Source organism: Bos indicus x Bos taurus, chromosome 21, assembly GCF_003369695.1.
Source record: "Bos indicus x Bos taurus breed Angus x Brahman F1 hybrid chromosome 21, Bos_hybrid_MaternalHap_v2.0, whole genome shotgun sequence".
NCBI classification, from domain to species: domain Eukaryota; kingdom Metazoa; phylum Chordata; class Mammalia; order Artiodactyla; family Bovidae; genus Bos; species Bos indicus x Bos taurus.
This window is the reverse complement of record NC_040096.1, coordinates 46631378-46654162: the sequence shown is the minus strand read 5'-3', so window position 1 is coordinate 46654162 and position 22785 is coordinate 46631378. Positions and strand designations below refer to the sequence as shown.

Genomic DNA, 22785 nt, shown 5'->3' with positions numbered 1-22785 from the left:
CTAATCAAAGTAAAGCCATAGTAATATCAGAAAAAGAAGAGATCAGAACATGGAATAATACCAGAGATTTAAAACGTTCAATTCATAAGGGTAAAATGTCGAATTCAAGAGGACACAACAATCCAAAATCCAAAATTTTTTGAACCTAATAACACAGCTTCAAAATTAAGCAAGAGCTGATAGACCTGTAAGGAGAAACCCCCCAATTTTATAGTTGAAGATTTCAATACTGCTGTCTTAATAATTGATAGAACAAGAAGCTGCAATAACAGTAAGAACACAGAAGATTTAAATAATACCATGAAGCAAATTGACCTAATTGACTTTTATAGAACACTCCACTCACCTTTAACAGAGTAAACATTCTTTTCAAATGTACTCAGAGATTTACCAAGAGAAGTCATATTCTGAGCCATTAAACATCTCAATAAAAACAATTCGAGTCACACAAAGGAAGTACACTACTTTGATCACAGTCAAATCAAGAGTACACAGAATCACAGCAGATCACAGGAGAAATCAGCAAGAGCAAGATTGCTGGGAAATCCTTAAATGTTTGGACATTAAAGAACATTAATCTATGTAACCCAAGAGTCAAAGAAGGGTTCAAAACAGAAATTAGAAAATATTTTAACTGATTTGAATAATGAAAGAAGAAACACAGCCTATCAAAATGTATAGGATACAGCTAAAGCAGTGCTTATAAAGGAAATTTGTACTACTAAATGCCCATTTAGAAAAGAAGCTCTCTATACTGGGCTGAATTGTGACTTCCAAAAAGATAATGTTCACATCCTAGTCTCAAGAACTTGTGAGCATTACCTTATTTGGAAAAAGAATCTTTGCAGATATAATTAAGGATCTTGAGATGCTGCTGCTACTGCTAAGTCACATCAGTCGTGTCCGACTCTTGTGCGATCCCATAGACGGCAGCCCACAGGATATCATTATTTGGGTAGGTTCTGAATGCCATTATAAGCATCTTTATAACAGAGGAGCAAAGAGAAGCACATTCAGAGGAGAAGTCCATCTGAAACAGAGACAAAGATCAAAGTAATATATTCAGAAGCCAAGGAATGCCAGCAGTCATCAGGAGTTTGAAGAGGCAAGGAACGGGATCTACCCTAGAAACCCTAGAAAGAACACAAACCTGCGAACCCCTTGATTTCAGACTTCTGGTCTGCAGAACTGTGAGAGTAAAAATTTTTATTCTTTTAAGCCTCCAAGTTTGTGGTAATTTTTTTACAGCAACAAGAGGAAATTAATATAGTCTCAAATTAGTGACCTCATTTTCCATGTTAAGAAACTGGAAGCACACTGTTAGCAGAATAAAAGAAAGAATAAAAGATGAGAACAAATCATTGAAATGCGAAACACAAAATCAATATAAGGAAATCAATGAACCCAAGAGTAGAGTCTTTGAGGAGATCAGTAAAATTGATAGACTCCTCAAAAAAGAGAGATGGAGGGAAGACACAAGTTACCAATAACAATAAAAGAGGAGATGACATAACTATAAACCCCACAGATACTAAAAGGATAATAAGGAAATAGCTTATATGAATAATTTTACTTAAGAAACTTATATGAAATGGATACATTCACTGAAAGACACAAACTGCCAAACAAAGATCATTCAGGAAGAAATAGGTAATTTGCATATCTGTTTTCATAATACACATATATAATCTTCCCACAAAGGAAGTTTCAGGCCAGATGACATCACTGGTGATGTCTACCAAACATTCAAGCATTTGAGGATGACATACAAGTTCTTCACAAATTCTTCCGGAAAACTGAAGATGAAGGAGTATTTTTCAACTTGTTCTGTTTAGCCAGCCTCTGAAATTAAAAATAGACAAAACCATTACAAGGAAACTATAGATTAACATGCTCATGAACATAGATACAAAAGTTCTTAAGTAACATTTAGCAAATTAAATACAGCAACGTATAAAATGGGTTAACAAATGATGACCAAGTAGAATTTATCATAGAAAGGCAAGATTGGGTTGACATTCAGAGATCAATTAATGTAATGCAACAGATTAACAGACCAAAAGTGAAAAGTCAATGGTCTTATCTCAAGAGATACAGTAAAAGCACTGGACAAAATCCAGCATCCTTTCCTGACATAAACTCTCCAGCAAACAAGAACAGAAAAGAACTCCTTTAAACTGTTGAATGGCACCTACCTACAGCCTATGGCTAACATCATGCTCATTGACGAAAGATGTCATTTTGACATCTCACCCAGCTATTCCACTCCTACCTATTTACCTAAGACAAATGAAAACATCATGTATAACATAAATGTTCATAGTATCTTTTTTGTAATAGCCCCAAATTGGAAATAACCCAGATGTCCATCCATAGGTGAATAGATAAAGCACATTTGGTATATCCATATGATTATTACTCAGCAATGGTAACAACAATAACAATAATAATAAACTAACCTACAGATGCATATAGCAACATTGATGAATCTCAAAATAATTACACAAAGTGAAAAAAGCCAGATAAGAGAGACTGCATACTGTTTGGTTCCATTTATATGTAATTCTAGAGAATGATAACTAACCTGTAGGGACCGAAAACCACTAGTCTGCTTGCCTAGTCATCAATATGAGAACAGGGAGGAGTAAAAGAGAAGGCTTACTCTAAGAGTCATGAGAAACTTTGGGGGTGTTATACATGTTTATTATCTTGTCATCATGGTTCCATCGGTGTGCACATACGTCAAGACATCTAATTTTACACTGTATACATGTGCAGTTTATTGTTATACCTCATAAAACCATATAAAATGACTAAGACTGTGAAAAGTGTAGAGAGAGTAGAATGTGAAGGGGCAGGTAGTGGGCAGAAAGAAAGTAGTCTGGAGAGAGAGGCTGGCCTCTGTCCTGTGGACAGGTGTATGGCGTAGACTGTGGTGCAGTGCCGTGCTAAGTCACCAGCTCTTTGTGACTGTACAGACTATAGCCCACCAGGCTCTTCTGTACATGGGATTCTCCAGTCAAGAATGCTGGAGTGGGTGACTGTGCCCTCCTCCAGGGGATCCTCCCCACCCAGGGATCGAACCCATACCTCATGACTCCTGCACTGGCAGGTTGGTTCGTTACCACTAGCACTACCTGGGGAGCCCGTGAGTAGACCAGAGAGAACTTAAACAGATTAGAGAGCTTAATGGTAGAGACAAGAGCTAAGTGATTCGGCAGTAGATGATGAACCCTGTTGAGGAAGGCAGTGAAAGGAGAGGAGAACTGGTAATGAAGAAGTGGGGCTGGATCTGAGAGACGCTTCCGATATAGAATTGATATAGCTTTATGACCCATTGGATAAGGGAGAGGAAAAGGTACATATTCGGATATCTGGCTTAGAAGCTGCTTTAGACTGAATTTTGTTCCCCTAAATTCACATGTTGAAACACTGACCTTCGATGTGACTACATCTAGAGATAGGGTATTTAGGAGGTAATTGGCAGTGGCAACCCACTCCAGTACTCTTGCCTGGAAAATTCCATGGACGGAGGAGTCTGGTGGGCTGCAGTCCATGGGGTCGCTAAGAGTCAGACATGACTGAGCGACTCCACTTTCACTTTTCACTTTTGCGCATTGGAAAAGGAAATGCAACCCACTCCAGTGTTCTTGCCTGGAGAATCCCAGGGATGGGGGAGCCTGGTGGGCTGCCATCTATGGGGTCGAACAGAGTCGGACACGACTAAAGTGACTTAGCAGCAGCAGCAGCATGTTAACTAAGGTGGGGCCCTGACCCCATAGAACTATAGCCTTCTAAGATGAGGAATAAATAGAAATTTCTCTCCATCATGTGAGGACCTGGTGAGAAGGAACTGGATGCAAGCCAGGAAGAGTCTTCCCCTGAAACTGAACTCTGCAGAACCTTGATCTTGAACTTTCCAGCTTCTAGAACTGTGAGGAAATTAATTTCTGTTGTTGAAGCCAGTCAGTCTATGGTATTTGTTATGGCAGCCCAAGAAGACTAACACAAGCTTTTAGGGGGTTGTGAGCCCGAGGGGGGGAGCGGTGCAGATATGTTCATACTGGTCACCTAAATCAAGAACACAGAAGGTGAAGCAAGTTGGCGCAGTTATGAGTTCAGACTGGGATATGTATTCACATGAGGACATAAACCATTTAAGATATAGGCCTGAAGCTCTGGAGAGAGATTGGCTAGAGGTACATATTAAGGATGGGCTTCTCAGGTGGAGCTAGTGGTAAAGAATACACCTGTCAATGCAGGAGACATAAGAGACATGGGCTCGATCCCTGGATTGGGAAGATCCTCTGGAGGAGGGTACAGCAACCCACTCTGGTATCGTTGCCTGGAGAATCCCATGGACTGGTGGGCTACAGTCCATAGGGTTACAAAGAGTCGGACATGACTGAAGCAACTTAGCACATGCTAAGTCACTGCTAAGTCACTTCAGTTGTGTCCGACTCTGTGCGACCCCATAGACGGCAGCTCACCAGGCTTCCCTGTCCCTGGGATTCTCCAGGCAAGAACACTGGAGTGGGTTGCCATTTCCTTCTCCAATGCATGAAAGTGAAAAGTGAAAGTGAAGTCGCTCAGTCGTGTCCGACCCTCAGCGACCCCATGGACTGCAGCCTTCCAGGCTCCTCCATCCATGGGATTTTCCAGGCAAGAGTACTGGAGTGGGGTGCCACTGCCTTCTCTGAACTTAGCACATAGCAGGCACGTATTTAGGAACCATCAGCAATCGGTGGCAGTTGCAACCATAGAGATGGGTATACAGTAGGAGCAGAAAGGCCAACAAGGGAGAGGAAATGGCCAGACAGAGGAGTATAACAAGGACTGAGTGGTGACTCTAAAGCCAATGAGATAATTTTGAAAAGAGTTAACACTAACAAATGCTACAGCACACGGGACATATTTCTGGGGGCATGTTAAGTGTCTGGCATGACCCTTTTAAAATCAAGGACCCTACAGTCTAGCTGAAAAAGAGAACAAAAATGCATATGAAACAATTAGGGAATCATTCAACTAGGGTAAATTGTCTTAGTGTAACAGAGAAGTGCAATAAAGGTTCGTCCATTTATTCTACAAACATATTGAGCTCCTACTGTGTGTCTGACTTTAGCTTTTGGATGAGGCAGTTGGGCTTTTTATTAATAAAAAGAAGGGCATGACTGAGTTACAGAGGTGTGAATAATGATACCCTGGATAAATGGAAAAAACGAAAGCAGAGTAATTTAGGTACACAGGGAGTGATGGAGAGGATCCAGTCTTGACAAGAGTCCAAGGAGAGGAGAATAATAGGGGAGAAAGCCTGGCTGGCTGAGTTGGTGTCAGAAATTAGAAAGCTGGGGAGGGGAAGTGCCCACCCTAGTATCGCTTGTCTCAGAAGGATTCTTGCTCCAGTATTTTTTAGGCACTAAGCCCCTGGTGCCTAAGCACCTGTTGCTGCACACTAAGCTTCAACAGCCAGTAGGGCCACTGCTTTCTACAGGTTTCAGACATGCAGAAACTTAAAGCCTCTTCACTGGCCACCAAATATGTATCCAACTGCTGTCGTGCATGGAGGGGGAGTTTTCATAACGAGCTTCCCAGGCAAAACTTAATAAGAAGAGGGCTTTTTGTATCAAAGTGCCTTCCATGGTTCTTTGAAATAGTGGGTGCATTGAGGCTGGGTGATCCCAAGAGTCGTTTTTAACCTATATTGCAACGGCTTTGGCAACCAGACATGTGGTCAGATAGATAATACAGTGGATAGTTAGGTAGACAAATTCGTGGCGGACGAACCACTATCAGTCTGGACACGACCAGTCAGTCAGTCTTGTTGGGCGGAACTATCCACAGTAACAAAGCATCCACAGTAACAAAGCGTCCCCAGGCCAGCCCTAAGGATACAGTTCCTCCGATGGACGGAAGAGGGCGCTGCGGATCGTCTCGGTCTGCTACTGTCAGAGACAGACCTAGAGTCCTGGGCGCGAAGGGGAAGACCGCGTGGTCAGGTCCCGGAAAAACCCAGGGCTGCAGACGTCTCCCCAAGAGCGCCTGGGGTTGGTGCTTCGGCTCCCCGAAACTGCCTGAGCCAAGTGTTGGGGGCGGGGAAATGGTGGGAGGTTGGAGAGGAGAAAGGACCAGAGGAAGGAATCCCAGCGCTGCTGGTGACTCCGCGGGAAACGCGAATGCTCAAAGCCAAAGGGAAAACACCGCTGGGGCTGCGGTTTGGTTGGGAGACAGAAGGTGGAAAATGCTGCGGGTTTCGGCCTTCTAAAGCTGAATGCGGCTGCATACGGGGCCTGGGGGCGAATCAGCGGTGCCGCCATGAGGATCCTTCCCGAATCTTTCTGGTCTCAGCAGCAACTGCAAAACTTTGCTTCGAGCTGCCCGCGCCCCAGAGCGATTCCGCTAGTGTCCCTCTCCCTACTAAGGGAAGCTTAATAGGGGGCTTCCCGTGTCGGTCCAGAGTGTGGTGGGATCACCACCATCCTCTCTCTCTGCCTGTTCAGAGGCCTTTAAAGAGTAACGAAGAAATGGGAAGAAACGGAAGCTGCTTCGATGTGGAGCTCAGGCTCGCTTCTGAGTCTACTCCTGCGCGCCCTGCATCGGCTTTGCGGAGTCTCCGAGCAGCTGCAGGCCCTCGCCCCCCACATCCCACCCACAGCATCTCGATTTTCCTCCTTTCAAAGGGTACTGCTAGCGCTGGGTACCACCCCCCCATCCCCCACCCCCTCCACCTCTGCTTTGTAAAGTGAAAGTGAAGTGAAGTCGCTCAGTCATGTCCGACTCTTAGTGACCCCATGGACTGCAGCCCACCAGGCTCCTCCGTCCATGGGATTTTCCAGGCAAGAGTACTGGAGTGGGGTGCCATTGCTTTGTAAACCAGACCCCAAATTCTCTCCTTACCCCAGACTCCTTCCCGCCAGGGGGCGCCCCCGGAGTTAGTGGCGAGGTCAGGGGCTCTGACATAAATTGAATCTAGGCTTGAATTGTGTGACAGGAACATAAGACGGTTTCAAGACCACTGGTGTCGACTTCAGGAGGGCCAGATCTGACAGGAGAGGTTTCTCTGACACCAAAGACCTGAGGGTGGAAGTCTCCTTTTCTCCTGGCAGGTGCAGGCCTTCACGGGCGCAAACTCGCCTCCCATTCCCACCCCAGAAGGCCGAGTGGTATGCAGGGAAGGGCTGCACAGGAACCTCGCCAGGACGTCCTAGGGTTATCCACCTCCTCTGTCCTCACGACCTGCCCAAAGGCCACTGTTGAAGAGAGCCTTCCCTAAAAGAAGGCTACCCTCAGAGACCCTAGATGGTCAAGGCGAGATGGAAAGCAATAGAGAAATCTCCAGATTTCTTCCTCGCCCGGCGTCTGCGAAATCCTCCTGCGTAAAGCCGCCAGACTGCCGCGCCGTGGGGCTTTGCGCAGATTCTCCAGAGGTTCTCGATTGTAGTGCCTGGGGAAACGGGGCAGAGGGGCCCTATGAGATCCTTCAGGGAAAGGAAGACGCACCCCCCCACCCGCCTCAAGGGGCTCCTGATCCTCTCTCGGTTCCTTGCACCTCCGAGTTGGAGACCAGCGACCCCCAGCGCTCGGCTGCCTTCCTACTTTCTGCTCCCTGGGCGGGGTTGCCTCGACGGCACCCGGGAACCCAGCTCAGCCTGACTCGGGAGTCTGCGCCTGGCTAAGGAAGACTCGCCCGCCTCGGGTCTGGGCTCGGGAGCAGACGAGGGGTCGAGAGCTTCATGCCAAGAGACTGTTTCTAGAAACCCAAGACTCAGAACCAGAAGTAATAACTCCTTCCGTGTGCTAGCGAGTTTTACAGTTTACAAACTCACGTGCATGCCTAGCACAACCCGAGAGCTACATTGGACAGGTTATGACCATTTTTGCAGCTCAGGAACCAGGTGCTAAAATGCTTTATTTCCTTAATTGAACATTTTTTGAGGCACTGAACGACTGGAGGATAAACAAAGCAAGGACTTGCCCTTGGTGGGGGGGGGGGGGAGCTGAAAACAACACCCTAGCTTATTTTGGCCCTGAGGGTAAAGGCTCCAGACGTCCACAAGAGCCATACCACATGGCTGAAAAGTGGCAAAACGGGCTAGAACCAGGACTTCTGAGTTTATATTCCAGAGCTTTGCCCACGCCCCTGAGCGCTTCAAGATCGAGAAATGGTGCAGACACACGCACATAAACCTTCCTTACAACCTTATCTCGGTGGAAGCCGGAAGTAACATTTGTCACAAAGTAACTACATATTATTTGAGGGATTTGTTAATTTGTAAACTCTTGTAGGTAGGAACCGCATCTAGCTGATTTAAGGCTGAATTTTCCAACGTAGCAGGGAATCTGGGACAGAGCCCACACTCAATAAATTTATTTGTTGAATGAATCACAAATTGCAGTAACTCGGGGCAAAATAATCCGGAATAAGCCCGACCAGGAAAGAGGGTCTCTCCCTGCCCTAGGGAAGCCGGAAGGACCATGAAGGGAATTAGAAAACTGGGGGAGGGGAGAAGATAGGCTTTCCTATTTCATCACCCCCAACCTGGTGAGAGCTATAGAGCCGGTGTTAGCCTTCTGTATGAGCCCTCTGTCCTAAGTTCTCAAAGAAGTGGTGCAAGAGTGAAAGAAGGGCGTTTCTCTTCGGCCAGGCGGCTGGTGAGCAAAGACCGATGGCAATTTCGCGAGTCCCCGGCCCGGCCTGGGCCTGCACCCCCAGGGCTCCTAGATACCGGTCTGAGCCGCAGGCAGCAAAGCAGAACGTGGTGGAGATTGAGGCGGATACCGGCGGCCGCCCCAGGGAAAACTCCTTGAGAAAGGCCTGAGATCCGCTTGCTCTAAGCCTGCCCCACCGCCCCACCTTGGCTGAAAGATAAGGGAAGATGAGCGGGCCCTACATGGTGAACTCGGGTTCCCAAATATCCCCTAAAGAAACTGCTGGCGTAACTGCGATCCGCCCTGTTTAAGATAAGTCGGGGGAGTGGGGAGGCCGACTAAAAGAGAACCCTCTGGTCAGAAAGAGGCACTGGGGCCAGGTGAGGGACTCTCAAGGCTTTCACTTGGACCAGCCCGGAGATAAGGATATCCGCCTTTTCCCCACAAGACGGCTTATTCTTGGCAGCGAAGCGCCTCTGGGGAAAGGTGCGGAGGTAGGGGTGTGTGTGTGTGTGTGTGTGTGTGTGTGTGTGTGTGTGTAGGGGTGTGTGTGTGTGTGTGTGTGTGTGTGTGTGTATGTGTGTGTCTGTGTGTAGGGGCAGAAGAAGCAGGTTCCTCAAGATGCTGCGATGGCCCAGGCCAAGTCGAGACAAGAACTGGTGCCAGCCCGCAGCAGCACAATCTCGGCTGCGGCAGAGAGGGGGCGGGGAACAGGGACCCTTACCCTCCACTCCCTCCCTCGAGCTCCCGCTTCCGCTCTGTGCCCAAACCCAACGCTAGCCAGCTACCTAAGTGGATCCGAGTCCTTTCCCTACGGTAAGCTTGGGGTGGGGGCGGGGAGCTGTCAGCCACGTGCCTGCTTCGGAGCTGAAAGCTGCGAGGGGACGAAGGCCGAGGAGGCATGGCTCAAGGACTGCGGAAGATTCACCCAGCTAGTACTTTCATGTGCCCTGTCTTACTTGGATCTTTAAAAAAAACCTGGTGAAGAATGACCTCCATTTCTAAATGGCATTGAAACAGGAGAGACTACAACGTGTACACCTAGTGTTTCTTACATTTAGTAATAATATAAAACAGTGGAGAGGGAGGAGAGAAGACTCGAGACTCAGAAGCCCTTCCCACCTTGGCATGAAGACCCTAGTTGAGGCGCAGGCCCAGGGCTGGGGGCTGGCCTGCATACAAGACCTATATTCAGTTTTGTCTGCTGTCTACAGTGTTGTCTTCTGTCCTTTCACTTGGACCCAGCGTCATCCTCTTCCCTCCTTGCTCCCTGGACTTAGGCATCACTTTGACCAAGGTGTCCTCGATGGGAGTCTGAGTCCTTCTTGAGAGCGCCCCCCTGAGAAGTCTCCTGGTGGGAAGGGCAATGAGCCGATCTGGCACCCGTCTTTCGAAGCATAACTGAAGAGTGCTGTCTCGACCCTCAATCTCCTGCTTGCCTGCCCCAAAGCGGCCAAGGGGGCTGGGAAACATGGCCCTGTGTGGTAGGCAGGAGAGGGGGTGCCCTGAGCTTTCTCTCCCCTCTTAATGAATAAGGTGGCGAGGAAACTGAATGTTAGCATGTAAGTTGGCTTTGTATTGAGGGAGTGCAGTTCTAAAGGGGAGGATTGAAATCTTGAAATAAAAAGCCAATAAACAAGTTTCCTTAGTACAATTGCTATTAATGGAAAAGGCATCTAACCTGCTGAATTAAATCATTCAAAGGCGCTTTTTCATCATCAGGAGCTACTCTACAAGGAAGGAAAAGAAAATATGAAAACAAAAACCCAAATCGAGAAGCCTCCTTAACCGGCCCCCGCGGTGTCTTGGCTGCCCCTGCCCGACCGGGGAGCGCTCCGCCCTCCCAACCCCTAGCGCGGAGAAGGAGGCTGAAACAGCCAAAGAGAAAAGAAAACAGAATAAAAACAAAACGTTTAAAATCCAAGAGGAAAAGTCGGAGCGGGTCTAAGGATCTGCACGGCGGAGGGCTCGGCTCCGTGGTCCACTCTGCTGGAGGCCGGGGCCTGGCCGGAGCCGCGCGGCGGATGCCTCCGGCCGCCCGTCCGCTCGGAAAGCGCAGCCTACAGCTCCTCCTCTCCAGGCGCCCAAGGACCCTCAAGGCGCGGGGCTCACACTTGAAGCCTGGGAACGCGCAGACAGGAAACCCACTTCCTCCTAAGCAGTTTCTTGCTAGCCGGCTGAGAGGCGCCAATTGAAACAGAATGATCCTCATCTACTAATATCCAGCGTGGCCACAAAGCGACTGGCCATTTACGCCGCCACTTTAAACAAAGATATTTGGTTATTCCCGGGAAGCAAGTGCACTTTTGCATGGCTGAGCTCCGGGTGGAGGCAAGCCTCAGCCCAGCCTCCCGCCAGCGGGGCTGCTCACGCCGGGGGATTCGCCCCCTCCCGGCCGGCTAGTCCAGCCGGGGTTCAGGCTCAGTCCCACCCGGCAACAGGCGAGCCGGTTCTCACGCCGCTCCCTGCCCGAGGCCTCCCTGAAGCACTGAGTGGGAAAAACAGTGTGACCCCGGGCTGGGGTGCTGGGCTGTGATGTCCTCGGAAAGTCACCTCCCGTCCCAGACCTCCCCGTGTCTGGACGATGGGCGAGGGTCGGGGACACCAGGTTTGTTCGAGGTGGAGCAACTTCAGCGATGTCCCTTCGCATGAATTCCCGCAGGTTCTCAGCTCGGGCGGCCAGTGGTGGGTCCTTGCCTTAGCTGGGGGTGGGGGTGGGGAAGCATAGCCGTGTGGGGGTTGGGGGGCGGGGTGGGCATGAGGCCGAAGGCCCTGGGCCTCTGAGAAGACCCTGAACTGGGGGGAAGGGGGTGGCGCGGGGATCTGGGACAGCCTGTCGCCGGCAGCCGATCCCCCCTTGCTCAGCGCCCCCTCCACCCGCTGGGATTCTCTCTCGGGTAGTGGGGAAAGGGGGCGGGGAGCAGAGGTGTCCTTCTGACGGCGGCAGAAGAGGCAGACAGACTGACAGACAAGCAGACCAACAGTGCGGCCCCGGGGTGCGGCCCCTGACTCCCGAGCTCCTTTGGCGGCGACTGGGGCTCGGCGCCGCGAAGCCAGATGTGGTCCGGAGGCAGTGGGAAGGCGCGGGGCTGGGAGGCCGCGGCGGGAGGGAGGAGCGGCCCCGGCAGGCTCAGGTGAAACCCCTACCCCGTCCTCGGCCCACTCCCTGTCCCCGCCCCGGGAGCCCCGACCGAATGGGAAAGTGGTTCACTTTGTAACTCCGCAAGTTGGTTGCAAAGCAGCATTCACCTTCCTTCCTCCCCAGCAGCCCTCCTCCTCCTCGGCTACTCCCCATCCCACCTCTTGCCCTCCCCTCTCTCGGTTCCCTCCTCCTTTTCCTCCCCCCCTCCGCACCCCCCCCCTCCCGCGCGCCAGCGTACCCCACAAAAATGAGGGTAGGGGGTCCGGGGGAGAAATGCTTTGGGTCGCGTCTCTGCCTCTCTCTCTCTCTCTGTCTCTCTCTCCCTCTTTGAGACCTAAAAATCCTAACAAGTGAAACTTAAAGGTGTTTACCTTGTCATCAGCATGTAAGCTAATTATCTCGGGCAAGATGTAGGCTTCTATTGTCTTGTTGCTTTAGCGCTTACGCCCCGCCTCTGGTGGCTGCCTAAAACCTGGCGCCGGGCTAAAACAAACGCGAGGCAGCCCCCGAGCCTCCACTCAAGCCAATTAAGGCGGACTCGGTCCACTCGGTTACGTGTACATCCAACAAGATCGGCGTTAAGGTAACACCAGAATATTTGGCAAAGGGAGAAAAAAAAAAAAAAAAGCAGCGAGGCTTCGCCTTCCCCCTCTCCCTTTTTTTTCCTCCTCTTCCTTCCTCCTCCAGCCGCCGCCGAATCATGTCGATGAGTCCAAAGCACACGACTCCGTTCTCAGTGTCTGACATCTTGAGTCCCCTGGAGGAAAGCTACAAGAAAGTGGGCATGGAGGGCGGCGGCCTCGGGGCTCCGCTGGCGGCTTACAGGCAGGGCCAGACGGCACCGCCGGCCGCGGCCATGCAGCAGCACGCCGTGGGGCACCACGGCGCAGTCACCGCCGCCTACCACATGACGGCGGCGGCGGTGCCCCAGCTCTCGCACTCCGCCGTGGGGGGCTACTGCAACGGCAACCTGGGCAACATGAGCGAGCTGCCGCCGTACCAGGACACCATGCGGAACAGCGCCTCGGGCCCCGGATGGTACGGCGCCAACCCAGACCCGCGCTTCCCCGCCAGTAAGTGAGGCCGCCCCACCGCGGGGCCGCGGGTTGAGCGCAGGAGGCGCGGGGAAGACCCGCCGGGAAGGCGCGGCGCCTGCCGGCTGCGCGCTGGGCATCAGGGGTGGGCGGCCGGGCAGTGGCGCCAGGGAGTCGGGTGTAGGAGCTGGGGAGTCTGCCCTGGTTGAGCTGAGGGGTCCAAGAAGAGGGACTCGGTAGCCCTGGAGTCCTGAGGGCAGGAGCTGGTATTTGGCGTTTGCCAGATGCGGCCAATTGTCCGCTCTGGTCCGGCGCGGGAGAGCGCGGAGGCAGGCGTCCCCCCCAGCTAAGAGAACCGGGATGAGCAGAACTCGGAAGGGCGCGGCCTGGCCGGGAGGGAGGGTGCCCTGCTGGGACGAGCTCAGGCCCCGGGCCTGGTCCACTCTCCAGGCTAGGCAGGTGGGAGGGCGCGCGGCTCCAGACGGGTTTCTAAATGGGCCGAGCCAGTGCCCTCACCGGGCTGACAGGAGACAGCGGCCAAGGCACAATGAGTCTGGGGTCTCAAGCTTTCGAAAGTGAACACCTCCCTCTCCCAAGCTCCCAAAGCTGGGTGTCTACCGTTAGACCCCGGCTCCTGATCTGAGCCCAATTTGCTGCCGGCTAACCCCACGAATCCGGAGGGATGGGCAGGAAAGGAACGGGGAAGGCTTTATCCACTCTGCTTTTATGGGTAAATCACTGAGACTGAGGGAGGTAGCCGGGGTTGAGGCGGGGAGCTCTCAGTAACCCCCCTGGACGGCGCGGCCTCGAGGCAGGCGCCGGCGATCGCCGCGGCTGGGCCTCTCAGGGTGGAGACGACCGAGGTGAGAAGGGCGCCGTCGGGGCGGGCCGGGCTGGCCCAAGGGCGCTGGCGGCAGAGGTGGTCTGGCCCGGCCCGGCCCCTGCCGACGCTGTGCGTTTGTCGCTTACAGTCTCCCGCTTCATGGGCCCGGCGAGCGGCATGAACATGAGCGGCATGGGCGGCCTGGGCTCTCTGGGGGACGTGAGCAAGAATATGGCCCCGCTGCCAAGCGCACCGCGCCGGAAGCGCCGGGTGCTCTTCTCCCAGGCGCAGGTGTATGAGCTGGAGCGACGCTTCAAGCAACAGAAGTACCTGTCCGCGCCGGAGCGCGAGCACCTGGCCAGCATGATCCACCTGACACCCACGCAGGTCAAGATCTGGTTCCAGAACCACCGCTACAAGATGAAGCGCCAAGCCAAGGACAAGGCGGCACAGCAGCAACTGCAGCAGGACAGCGGCGGCGGCGGCGGGGGCGCAGGGTGCCAGCAGCAGCAGCAGCAAGCGCAGCAGCAGTCCCCGCGCCGCGTGGCCGTGCCGGTCCTGGTGAAAGACGGCAAACCTTGCCAGGCGGGCGCCCCCGCGCCGGGCGCCGCCAGCCTGCAAGGCCACGCGCAGCAGCAGGCGCAGCAGCAGGCGCAGGCCGCTCAAGCGGCCGCGGCAGCTATTTCAGTGGGCAGCGGTGGCCCCGGCCTGGGTGCCCACCCGGGCCACCAGCCGGGCAGCGCGGGCCAGTCTCCGGACCTGGCGCACCACGCCGCCAGCCCCGCGGCGCTGCAGGGCCAGGTCTCCAGCCTGCCCCACCTGAACTCCTCGGGCTCGGACTACGGCACCATGTCCTGCTCCACCTTGCTATACGGTCGGACCTGGTGAGAGGACGCCGGGCCGGGCCTAGCCCAGCGCTCTGCCTCATCGCTTCCCACTCCTGCCCGGTCACACACCACCAACCACCCGCTACACCCTGCGCTTCGACTTTTCTTAAGAACCTGTCCCGTTGAGACCAAGGGGAAAAAAAACACAAAGACCAAACTGCTGGACGTCTTTCTTTTCCTTTTTTTTTCTAAAATGTGCAGGATTTTTTTTTTTTTTTTAAGAAAATAAAACAACCAAGCGAATCCAGTTCTTCTTAGGAGTCTTTAAACAGAGAAGGACATAACAAGAACCGCTTTGGGGGTGTCTTTGGGGGTGATTCAAATGGGTTTCCCACGCTCGGGCGGAGAGGGCTCTACGCTGACATGGCTCTGGACGCTTCAGATCGAAATCTTCACTCTGGGTACACCGTGCCAGCAAAGTGGACTCGCTTGTAAATACCGGGATTTCTTTGAAGGGGCGACAGGGGGGCTGGGGAAAGGAAAAGACAGAACCCGCTTGCCACTGACACAAAGGAAATGCCCCCTCTTGCCCCCCTGGCCACCCAGGCTCAGCTGAGACCGGCCCTGGTTAAAATCGTTTTATGTTTGATGTGAACTTGTAGTTGTAAAACGCTGTCAAAAGTTGGACTAAACACTTAGTTTTTAGTAATCTGTACATTTTGTTGTAAAAAGCAAAAACAAAAAAAAACCAGTCCCCGTCCCGGTCCCCAGCCCATCATATTTTTTATGGGCCAAGACAAATCTGTGTATATTATTTGGCAGTTTGGTATTTGCAGCGTCAGTCTTTTTCTGTTGTAACTTATGTAGATATCTGGCTTAAATATAGTTCCTGAGAGGCTTCTAATAAATTATACAAATTAAAAGGATTCTTTTTCTGATTAAAAACCCCATCTTTTGTTTGGTTTTAATTTGGCTTTAAATGGCATTTTTTGGTGGTAGGGGAGTGGCTCAGCATTGGCCTGACAGGATTCGAATTGTGTCGGGGCTCAAAGGATCCTGAACCAGCGAAGGAGGCTGAGACCAGAGTCTTTGCCCCACGGGAAGAGAGCGTTTTGTTCTGCTTCTGAATTAAGTAGAACCAAACCTTGAGCAGTCTTGGGACTCAGCAATAGAGAGTAGAAAAGCTAAACTACTTCTAACAGGAGGAAAAAGAAAGAAAGACACCAAAGGACTAGTTTTCAAAGCCAGACTTCTGTGTCTTAAAACCGCAGAAGTATCTACTGTTGTCTTATACAGCTGAGCCAACGTTTTAAAACAGTCGGCCTTGGACATTCCATTTTTAAAGAACCCTGAATAAACAATTATTTTTATAGATGGATCGTCCCTGTAGATTTCAACATTAATTCTTTATTTCTAATCCTTGGCAGAGCCTCCTTGGGACTAGGATGTAGTGGGAGACTGTTTTTGAGAAAGTGGGGAAGTCGTGGGTTTCATCTCTGCTCTGAAGCGGTTATTCCCCCGCACAGGCTGCGCAGCCGTTTCCCATGGCTTCCTGGGCCCGGGAAGTGTCTTACTGGGCTGCTGGCCTTGGGAACACCCCTGGCAGGGCTTTCTGCTCTTTGTTCCAAGATTTTCATCTCTGGGCTCCTGGCTTCCTAAATCTTTGTAGTAAGGAATCTTTCTCCTGTCCCCAACTCTCCACCTCTCCCCCATCGCATCCCGCCTCAACATCCACCCCTGGGAGAAAAAAAAAATCTTTGACCTCTCTTCCTACCCCTAATTTCTCAGTCTCTTTGGTACCCTGATATAGTTGTTGGGGAACTCTTAGTTGCTCTGGGGAGGGGAGGAAGAAAGAGAGGTGCAGACAGAAGTCATAGTCCCTAGGTAATCTGTTGCTCCTTCTGTGTCATCTCTGATGAACCTACAGGAAAAGTGGCCGAGTGCACTGTGGACAGGGCCCCTCCCAGCACTTTTCTCTAGGCCTGAAAGTGTTTGAGTCAGGGGGATTGATTCGTATTTGGCATGTACTCATTTATCACCTAGAATTTCAACTTTGTTTTTCCTGTCTCGCCTGCCTGCCTCTACCTTTTCTTCTCCTCTTTTCAGCTCATTCTGACTTCATCTCTGTCTTCCTGGATCGCCACCCTCAAGCCCCAGGAACTTGTAAGGAAAATGGGGGTGGGGGGTGGGGGTGGATATAGGTGCTTGCAGGCACCAGCAGTCCCCTCTGTTGACTTTCTGGGGACTTTTTTTCCCATGGTGCCCTAACTGTGGACGAGGCCGGCTTCCTGTCTCGTGTCTGGCTGCTGAGATACTGTTTTCAGTATCTAGAAGAGACTCAGAGATTTCAAGAGGGTGACTGGTTGGATCTAGAGGGTGTGCTGGTTGGGAGAATCCTCAGCAGGCCTCACATTTTGGAAAACAAAGGAAAATTTGGAAAGGCTGAACACTTGTGTTGGAATGGGCAGCAGTGGCCCCCCGGGGCAGTTTGTGAAGGTGGTTAAATCACTTGGCTCAGGCCCAGCCGGGCAGGGGAGATGTTACAGCTAAGGTCTGAATTCTGTGGGGTGGGAGCTAACGCGCGACTTGGCCCCACACCCAGTACACTAGCGTGGAAGGGGCGCGGCCAAGGGGGGCTGCCCCACCCCACCCTACTCGCTGCTGAGCAGGCCACTGAGAGTCACAATTCTAGTGAGCTATGCCACCCTCAGTTTGATCACCCTTGCCCTGGATGGAGTTACTACCAAATATGTTCTTTTCCCTCCCCGCCCCCCGCCGTCTAGAGCTGACTTAATTTGGAAGTCTGTTTACTTGTCCCGGGAAAAAGGGGAACGGAGCCGTGTCTGCAGACGGGACCGAGACGAACAGGGCCCTGGCCGCTTCTCTCTGTCGGTCACGCGGGGTCCACTCACTCCGTTCCTGGCCGCGAGACTGCTGTAGCTGCAGGAAGCGGCCTTGGAAGGCAATCTGAAGCGTCTCGATAGGGAAAGGGGTGAGCGCTGGGTGCAGTAAAACACCAAATACTGGAGATACACTTTATCCTCACACCCTGTCAGCCTCTGCGATCTTTTGTCCTCTTCAGTCATGGACCTCCCCTAAGTCTCCAGCATCTCTGGCCCCGGGAGCTTCTGGTCTCCGCTAAGAAGAACTCAGCTTTCTGAGGCTGTCCCTAATGGGGAAACTTCCCCACGCGTGGGGGCCGCACAGTTTGCCCCCAGATCCGGGAGAAGCTGAGCGCCGCCAGCTAAGCACCCCATCCATCCCGAGGTCCCGACTGCTGCTGCGGGAAATGGGGGAGATTTTGCAGACGGCATCCCACAACCCCCTTCCTCCTGTTCCCCACCCCCAACCCCGCCATGTAAACACGAGGACTTTCTCGAGAGTCTTGGAGAGCTGCTCTAGAGGCTTCAGGGCCTGAAACCCCAGGCTTGGCTTGTTTGATGTTTAGCATCCCAAAGCGACTGCCCCACCCCCGCCCCAGCCTGGGAGCCCGGAGTTGTGGGTCGGAGAGGCAGGAAAGCAACCCTCTCAGCTGGCCTGGCCGGGCTTAGGGGCGGCGTGAAGACTGGGACAGAGATGCTCTGAACAGGAAAGAAGGGGGGAGCACAGCCTGCCGCCACCCCCCAACAGGGACACAAGCGGGTACAGCTGGAGTCCTCCAGGCCCAGAAGGCGGGAGGGGGCAGGGAATGCGTCAGCAGACCGGACACAGGCTCTGGGACCGGGGCCGGCTCGGTGGGAAGTAACTCGAGGGCCCAGGAGTGAAATCAGAGCCAGGCCGGAGCCGACTCCGCGAGAAACGCTCCCTAACTCCTGGAGGCGGGGGAGGCCCCGCGCGCTCCAGTTCCAAAGGCCTTGCCAGAGGCAGCTCTTCCCACTGCTTAAGGGCTTGGCCTTCCAAGGGATTTGAAATCCTCCCGGGCCGGGGACAGGCCTAGGGCTGGCACTGAGGTGTCCGATTTTGAGACGCCAGGGAAGAAGTCTCAGACGTTAGAGGCCGCACACTCTCAGAGCGCGCTTGCGGGCGTCTGGGCGCGGATGAGGGGCCTTCTCCAGTCGCGAGTGCACAAAAGGTAGCGCCGAGTCTCTTCTGAGGCGACCCGAGCTAAGAGGAAAGGAGAGCGGGGTTTTCTGACTTCCAACTCATTAGGGACCAGGTAAGGTCAATGCTTTCTCTATTATGGCTGTATCTTAAAAGCGGGTCAATTTAAGATAAGGAGCGGGGGAGAATCCAGGATCTGTGTGAACCATGCTGATAAAGACTGACCCCTTTCCTGAACTAAAAGCAAGCCAGGCAGACATTCATTTTCTATAAACAAGAGAGTTGTGAGAAGCTGCCTTGAATTCTGATCTGATGCCACCAGTCTCTCTAGACATCGCTCTCCCCTCCCCCCAATGATTGGTGTGTGTGTTGGGGGGTGGCAGGGCGAGCCAAGTGATAGAGGATATTATTTGCTGAGAACTAGAAAGCCTGTTGAGAAATGTGAATCTGAGATGATGTGGCTCTTGGGCATGGTTTGCCAGCTGGTTTGTTTCAAATGCTGCTGTCTTTCAGAATGGATGGAAAGCGACAGCCTCGAGTATTGGGAGGGATGAGACTGAACGTGTTCCTTGAGCAGTTCCCTGTTAGAAAATACTGGATACCACCTCCCTCTGGGCCTCCCTGCCTTCTGACTGATGTGCCTGTGGTTGTGCAAATGTATTCTTGTGACTTCAGGCCACCCTCTGTGGGCCTCAGTTTGGGGCTTCCGCCTCAACTTGGAGCACGGAAAGTTTTCTGGTGGGTGTCTCTTTGGCAGGTAGCTTCAGGAAAATGTCCTATTCACCAATCACCCTCTGTGGCAAGCCTGTCCGTCCAAGTTGCCGAAGGAACCGGGTGTGGATGGGAGGAGAGGACAGAATGTGTTTACTGAAGGGGAGGACCAGGGTCTGAATGTCATCTCTCCTCCAAGTAGTTGTGTTTCTGAACTTTCCTCGATGATTCTCAAAGAAACAGAGGAGGAGCCAGACTCAGCAACTTGACCGCACAGCTTCTGCCTCCTCTGAAGCCACAGTTGGAGTGGCTGGATGCATTTCTTTCTGACAGTGACCTAATGCCCTACTTGGAGGGCATCTAGACACAGCCCCAGGTTTCTCATTTGATAATGTTTGCCATTAGGTCTCTGCTTCCTAAACGTGTATCATCTTTGTTATTAGTTGAGTTGTAACAAAGTTTTGGAAAGGGTGAGATTTAAATGGACTTTCTTGTTTTATTTCTCTTTTAGTTATTTGCAGGGACATTTCTACTTGAAATGGAAACTAACATTAAAAAAAGTCACAGGCAGTAATAGACTTTGTTGAAGAGAGTTCTTTTATCCAATACAATATTTACATCTGACTGTCCATTTGTACGTAGGCTGCATAAGACAACCTGTCTGAAAAAAGAAGACACCTATGTATGTATTATAGATACATATGTACATGTGTATGTATCTTATATATCTATTTTATAGGATCTTCAAAAAGAAAAAATTAGCATAGGATTTTCTTAGTAGGAGATCTTATAGAACCCATTAGATGTAAGAAAGTTGAATGTGTTTACTATCTCAAGGAAGAGGTCACATGAAACTGAGTTTTCCTTAAGAAAATCAAGTAAACAAAAACCCTTGTTAGTTTTTTCCCCACTTTAAATTGGAATATTAATTTATTTTCTTGTCACAGAACTAATTATTTTGGGGGAAAATATTAAAATTTGTCCTTAAAGAAAATGAACTTGTTGCCTGAGACACACAGCTGTAGATGAAACTTCTTGAAGCAATCTACAACAAAAATTGTTGTCATGTGCTTCACCGACATTATCCATAGTAGAAATCGTTAGTATGAACACCGTTGCTAGCTAACAAAAACAGATGGAAACGTTGCTGCCCCTAGTTTGCTGCCTCTAGCAGATCCCCCTCTTCTGGCCTTCACAGAGCACTGGAAATGAGAGGGCAGGTCTGAGTCTGACAACAGAAAGACAAACTTTCCCTCCTCCTGTCCCCCGTTTTGTACATCTTGAACATTTCTGGTAGTCCAGTCTTTGATTGCTACATGGAATTGTCAGTAACACCTGGCTCTCGGTGAAGTGTTAAACTTTACATTTCTAGGGTTTAGGGTGATTGCTGATGATGTCATTTCTACGAAAGATGTCAGGACCTGAGAAGTGTCCTTGGATACCCTTTTCTGGCTGCTACATCCTGGAGCCATTCTGTGGAAGAGTCACCCAGAACGGCTCAGCCTCCACTTTACCTAGCACCAGTGTTGTTGTGTGAAGGTGTCCAAAGCTCTAGGAAAACGAGTTTATTTGGTCTGTGTGCTACCGATTTACCTGATCTGGGCACACACAAGGCTAGGTGTGTGTGCACGAGCACAGATGTAAAACTGGGAATTACAGTAATGATGTGAAGAGGACTAAGAGCTAGTTCCCGTAAGTTGATTCCTCTACCCCAGGAGACCAAGGCAATGGTTTAACAAATCTGGCTATAGCTGTGTATAGAGAGAACTTCCAAGTTGGGGTTCCCTGAGGTACCCCCAAAGCACCAGGTTTCTAAACAGACTTTTTTTTTCAGAGAATGCTGAAGCCTAGAGGGTTAAACCTCTCCCCCTCTGGGGCACTCTGGTGCCTTTAGGTCTGCAAGGCACTGTTTTCTGGGTGGAGTCTAAAGGAGGGTGGGTGGTTCTGGGGAGTGACTGGCTTCTTCCTTCCCATGAGAGTGTGCTTCAGAAAGAATTGTAACTCTTGCAACACAGGTGTGCACAGAGCATACATCTGTGCCTCTGACCAGGGCAAATAGAAACTGTAGCCAGTTCCTTACTACTCACCAAGCTGCAATAGTCAGTGAAATGTTGATTACTGCTCCCTGGTAGGACTATTGAGGCTGAGGCCAGGGTGTAGTACATTTTGGAAGAGCTGTAGTGTATCATACACTACAGCTTTACCCACTACAGTGGGCAAAACTCTGATATCTGACTGCAAATCAAACAAGAGAACCTTTGCAAATACTTAACAAAAGCCAACGCACCCGCAGCCATCATCTAGCACAGGATAGGGAAGGGGTGTAAAGAGAAAATCATTGACATCGATGGTCCCATACAAGGACCACCATGCATCCCTAACAGTTGACATTAACCTTCCTGTATGAACTGTTTTCTATCAACTATAATGTCATGCCAACCTAAAATTAGTTGTTGAAAATTCTCAGCATGGCTGAGTACTTAGATTCTGTTGGTTGGGTGTGTGTGGAAGCTGGGGCTTTGTGTGTTTGTGGTTTTGTTCACTGGTAAGACAAGAGAGGAAGGAGAGGAGACTGAAGGGGAGAGGAGAGGAACAACTGTGCCCAGTGGAAGTGTGTGAGATTCTGTTGGTGTTTGTGACAGCTGAGTCGCCCTGTTTAGAGCTGGTCTTTAGATGGAAGTGTTGGGGCAGGGTGGATGAGTGTGTGGTGTGTCTTGGTATATCTGGTGTTTAGGGGATGATGCTTTTAGTAAGCAGGGCTAAGGAGCAGAATAGGAGATAGTGTGTGTACCATGTCTTTGAGTTGGGCCAGTGACACAAGGGCAACATAATTATCCAGCTTAAACGTGCTCAAACGGCAAAAAGTTGCAAAATAGATCGACCTTCCTGAGAAGAGAGGGAGCCGGTTACAGAGGTCTGCAGCCATCATCCTTTTTTCAATACATTTTAAACAAGAGGATCTAGTGAGTGATTCCGATTCAATACACATAATCAGTTTGCAAGTCTTATTTCCATTTGAAAACAGGGCCATTTGCAATCATAAGAGCCGGACACGCTGAAAGATTCAGAGCGCTTTCTGAGCGGATGATGGGTGACAAAATCTGCAGGCAAGCACTAAATATTTTCTTCTAGTCTCAGACCTTATGCGTCAGCCTTTAGTCCCAATGTATTTTAATCGAATATTCCTGTTGAATATATAGCTTAATTGCTTAGAATATCGAGATTCCATGATGGGGGCGGGGCAGGGAGCCGGCAGGAAAGGTGAGAAAAACCACGTTAGTGCTTTTCCCAAGTGATGGTTAACAATCATTTAGTGAAGAGTACACGGGTAAAAGATTTGATGAAAAATTCAAACTTGTTTTTAAAGGAAGGGCTGCCTGAAGAGGTTGTTGGGGGCTAAGATTCTCGGGTTGGAGCCACGAAGTCCTTCCCGAGCGCGGCGGGGGCGGTGAGCTGCCACCAAAACCCAGGGGCAGGCTCTGCGGCCTCCCAATCTCACCGCCGGAGACCCTAGCCCCCCCATCCCGACCCCGCGGTTTCGTATTGGTTGTCAGCGGTCTC

General features: G+C 51.1%; 1 protein-coding gene and 1 long non-coding RNA gene across 4 annotated transcripts in view; both read left to right on the top strand.

Moving 5' to 3' along the window:
- The first annotated feature begins 9212 nt into the window (after positions 1 to 9212).
- Positions 9213 to 15846, top strand: NKX2-1 (NK2 homeobox 1). 2 transcript variants are annotated; one of them, XM_027521701.1, is made up of 3 exons: positions 9213 to 11331; positions 12476 to 12861; positions 13794 to 15846. In XM_027521701.1, the coding sequence occupies exons 1-3, from the start codon at positions 11231 to 11233 to the stop codon at positions 14531 to 14533; spliced, it is 1227 nt and encodes a 408-aa protein (XP_027377502.1). In that variant the 5' UTR covers positions 9213 to 11230; the 3' UTR covers positions 14534 to 15846. The 2 variants fall into 2 exon arrangements, with proteins under 2 accessions (XP_027377502.1, XP_027377503.1); XM_027521702.1 differs by lacking the exon at positions 9213 to 11331 and adding an exon at positions 11421 to 11780.
- A 2059-nt stretch (positions 15847 to 17905) lies between these two features.
- The window catches only part of LOC113879859, a 46533-nt gene continuing 41653 nt past the window's right edge, over positions 17906 to 22785 (top strand). The window contains exon 1 of one of the 2 annotated variants that reach the window (XR_003507485.1): positions 17906 to 18628. This is a non-coding gene — a long non-coding RNA (uncharacterized LOC113879859). The remainder of the gene's footprint in view (positions 18629 to 22785) is intronic. The other variant, XR_003507486.1, reaches the window with a different exon arrangement.

What these genes read in the sequence shown, in the direction of transcription:
- NKX2-1 (XM_027521701.1), top strand. Translation starts at nt 11,231, where the DNA reads ATGGGCGAGGGTCGGGGACACCAGGTTTGTTCGAGGTGGAGCAACTTC. An exon ending in CTCAGCTCGGGCGGCCAGTG is followed by an intron (nt 11,332 to 12,475) that starts GTGGGTCCTTGC and finishes TTCCTCCTCCAG; the next exon opens with CCGCCGCCGAATCATGTCGA. An exon ending in AGACCCGCGCTTCCCCGCCA is followed by an intron (nt 12,862 to 13,793) that starts GTAAGTGAGGCC and finishes TGTCGCTTACAG; the next exon opens with TCTCCCGCTTCATGGGCCCG.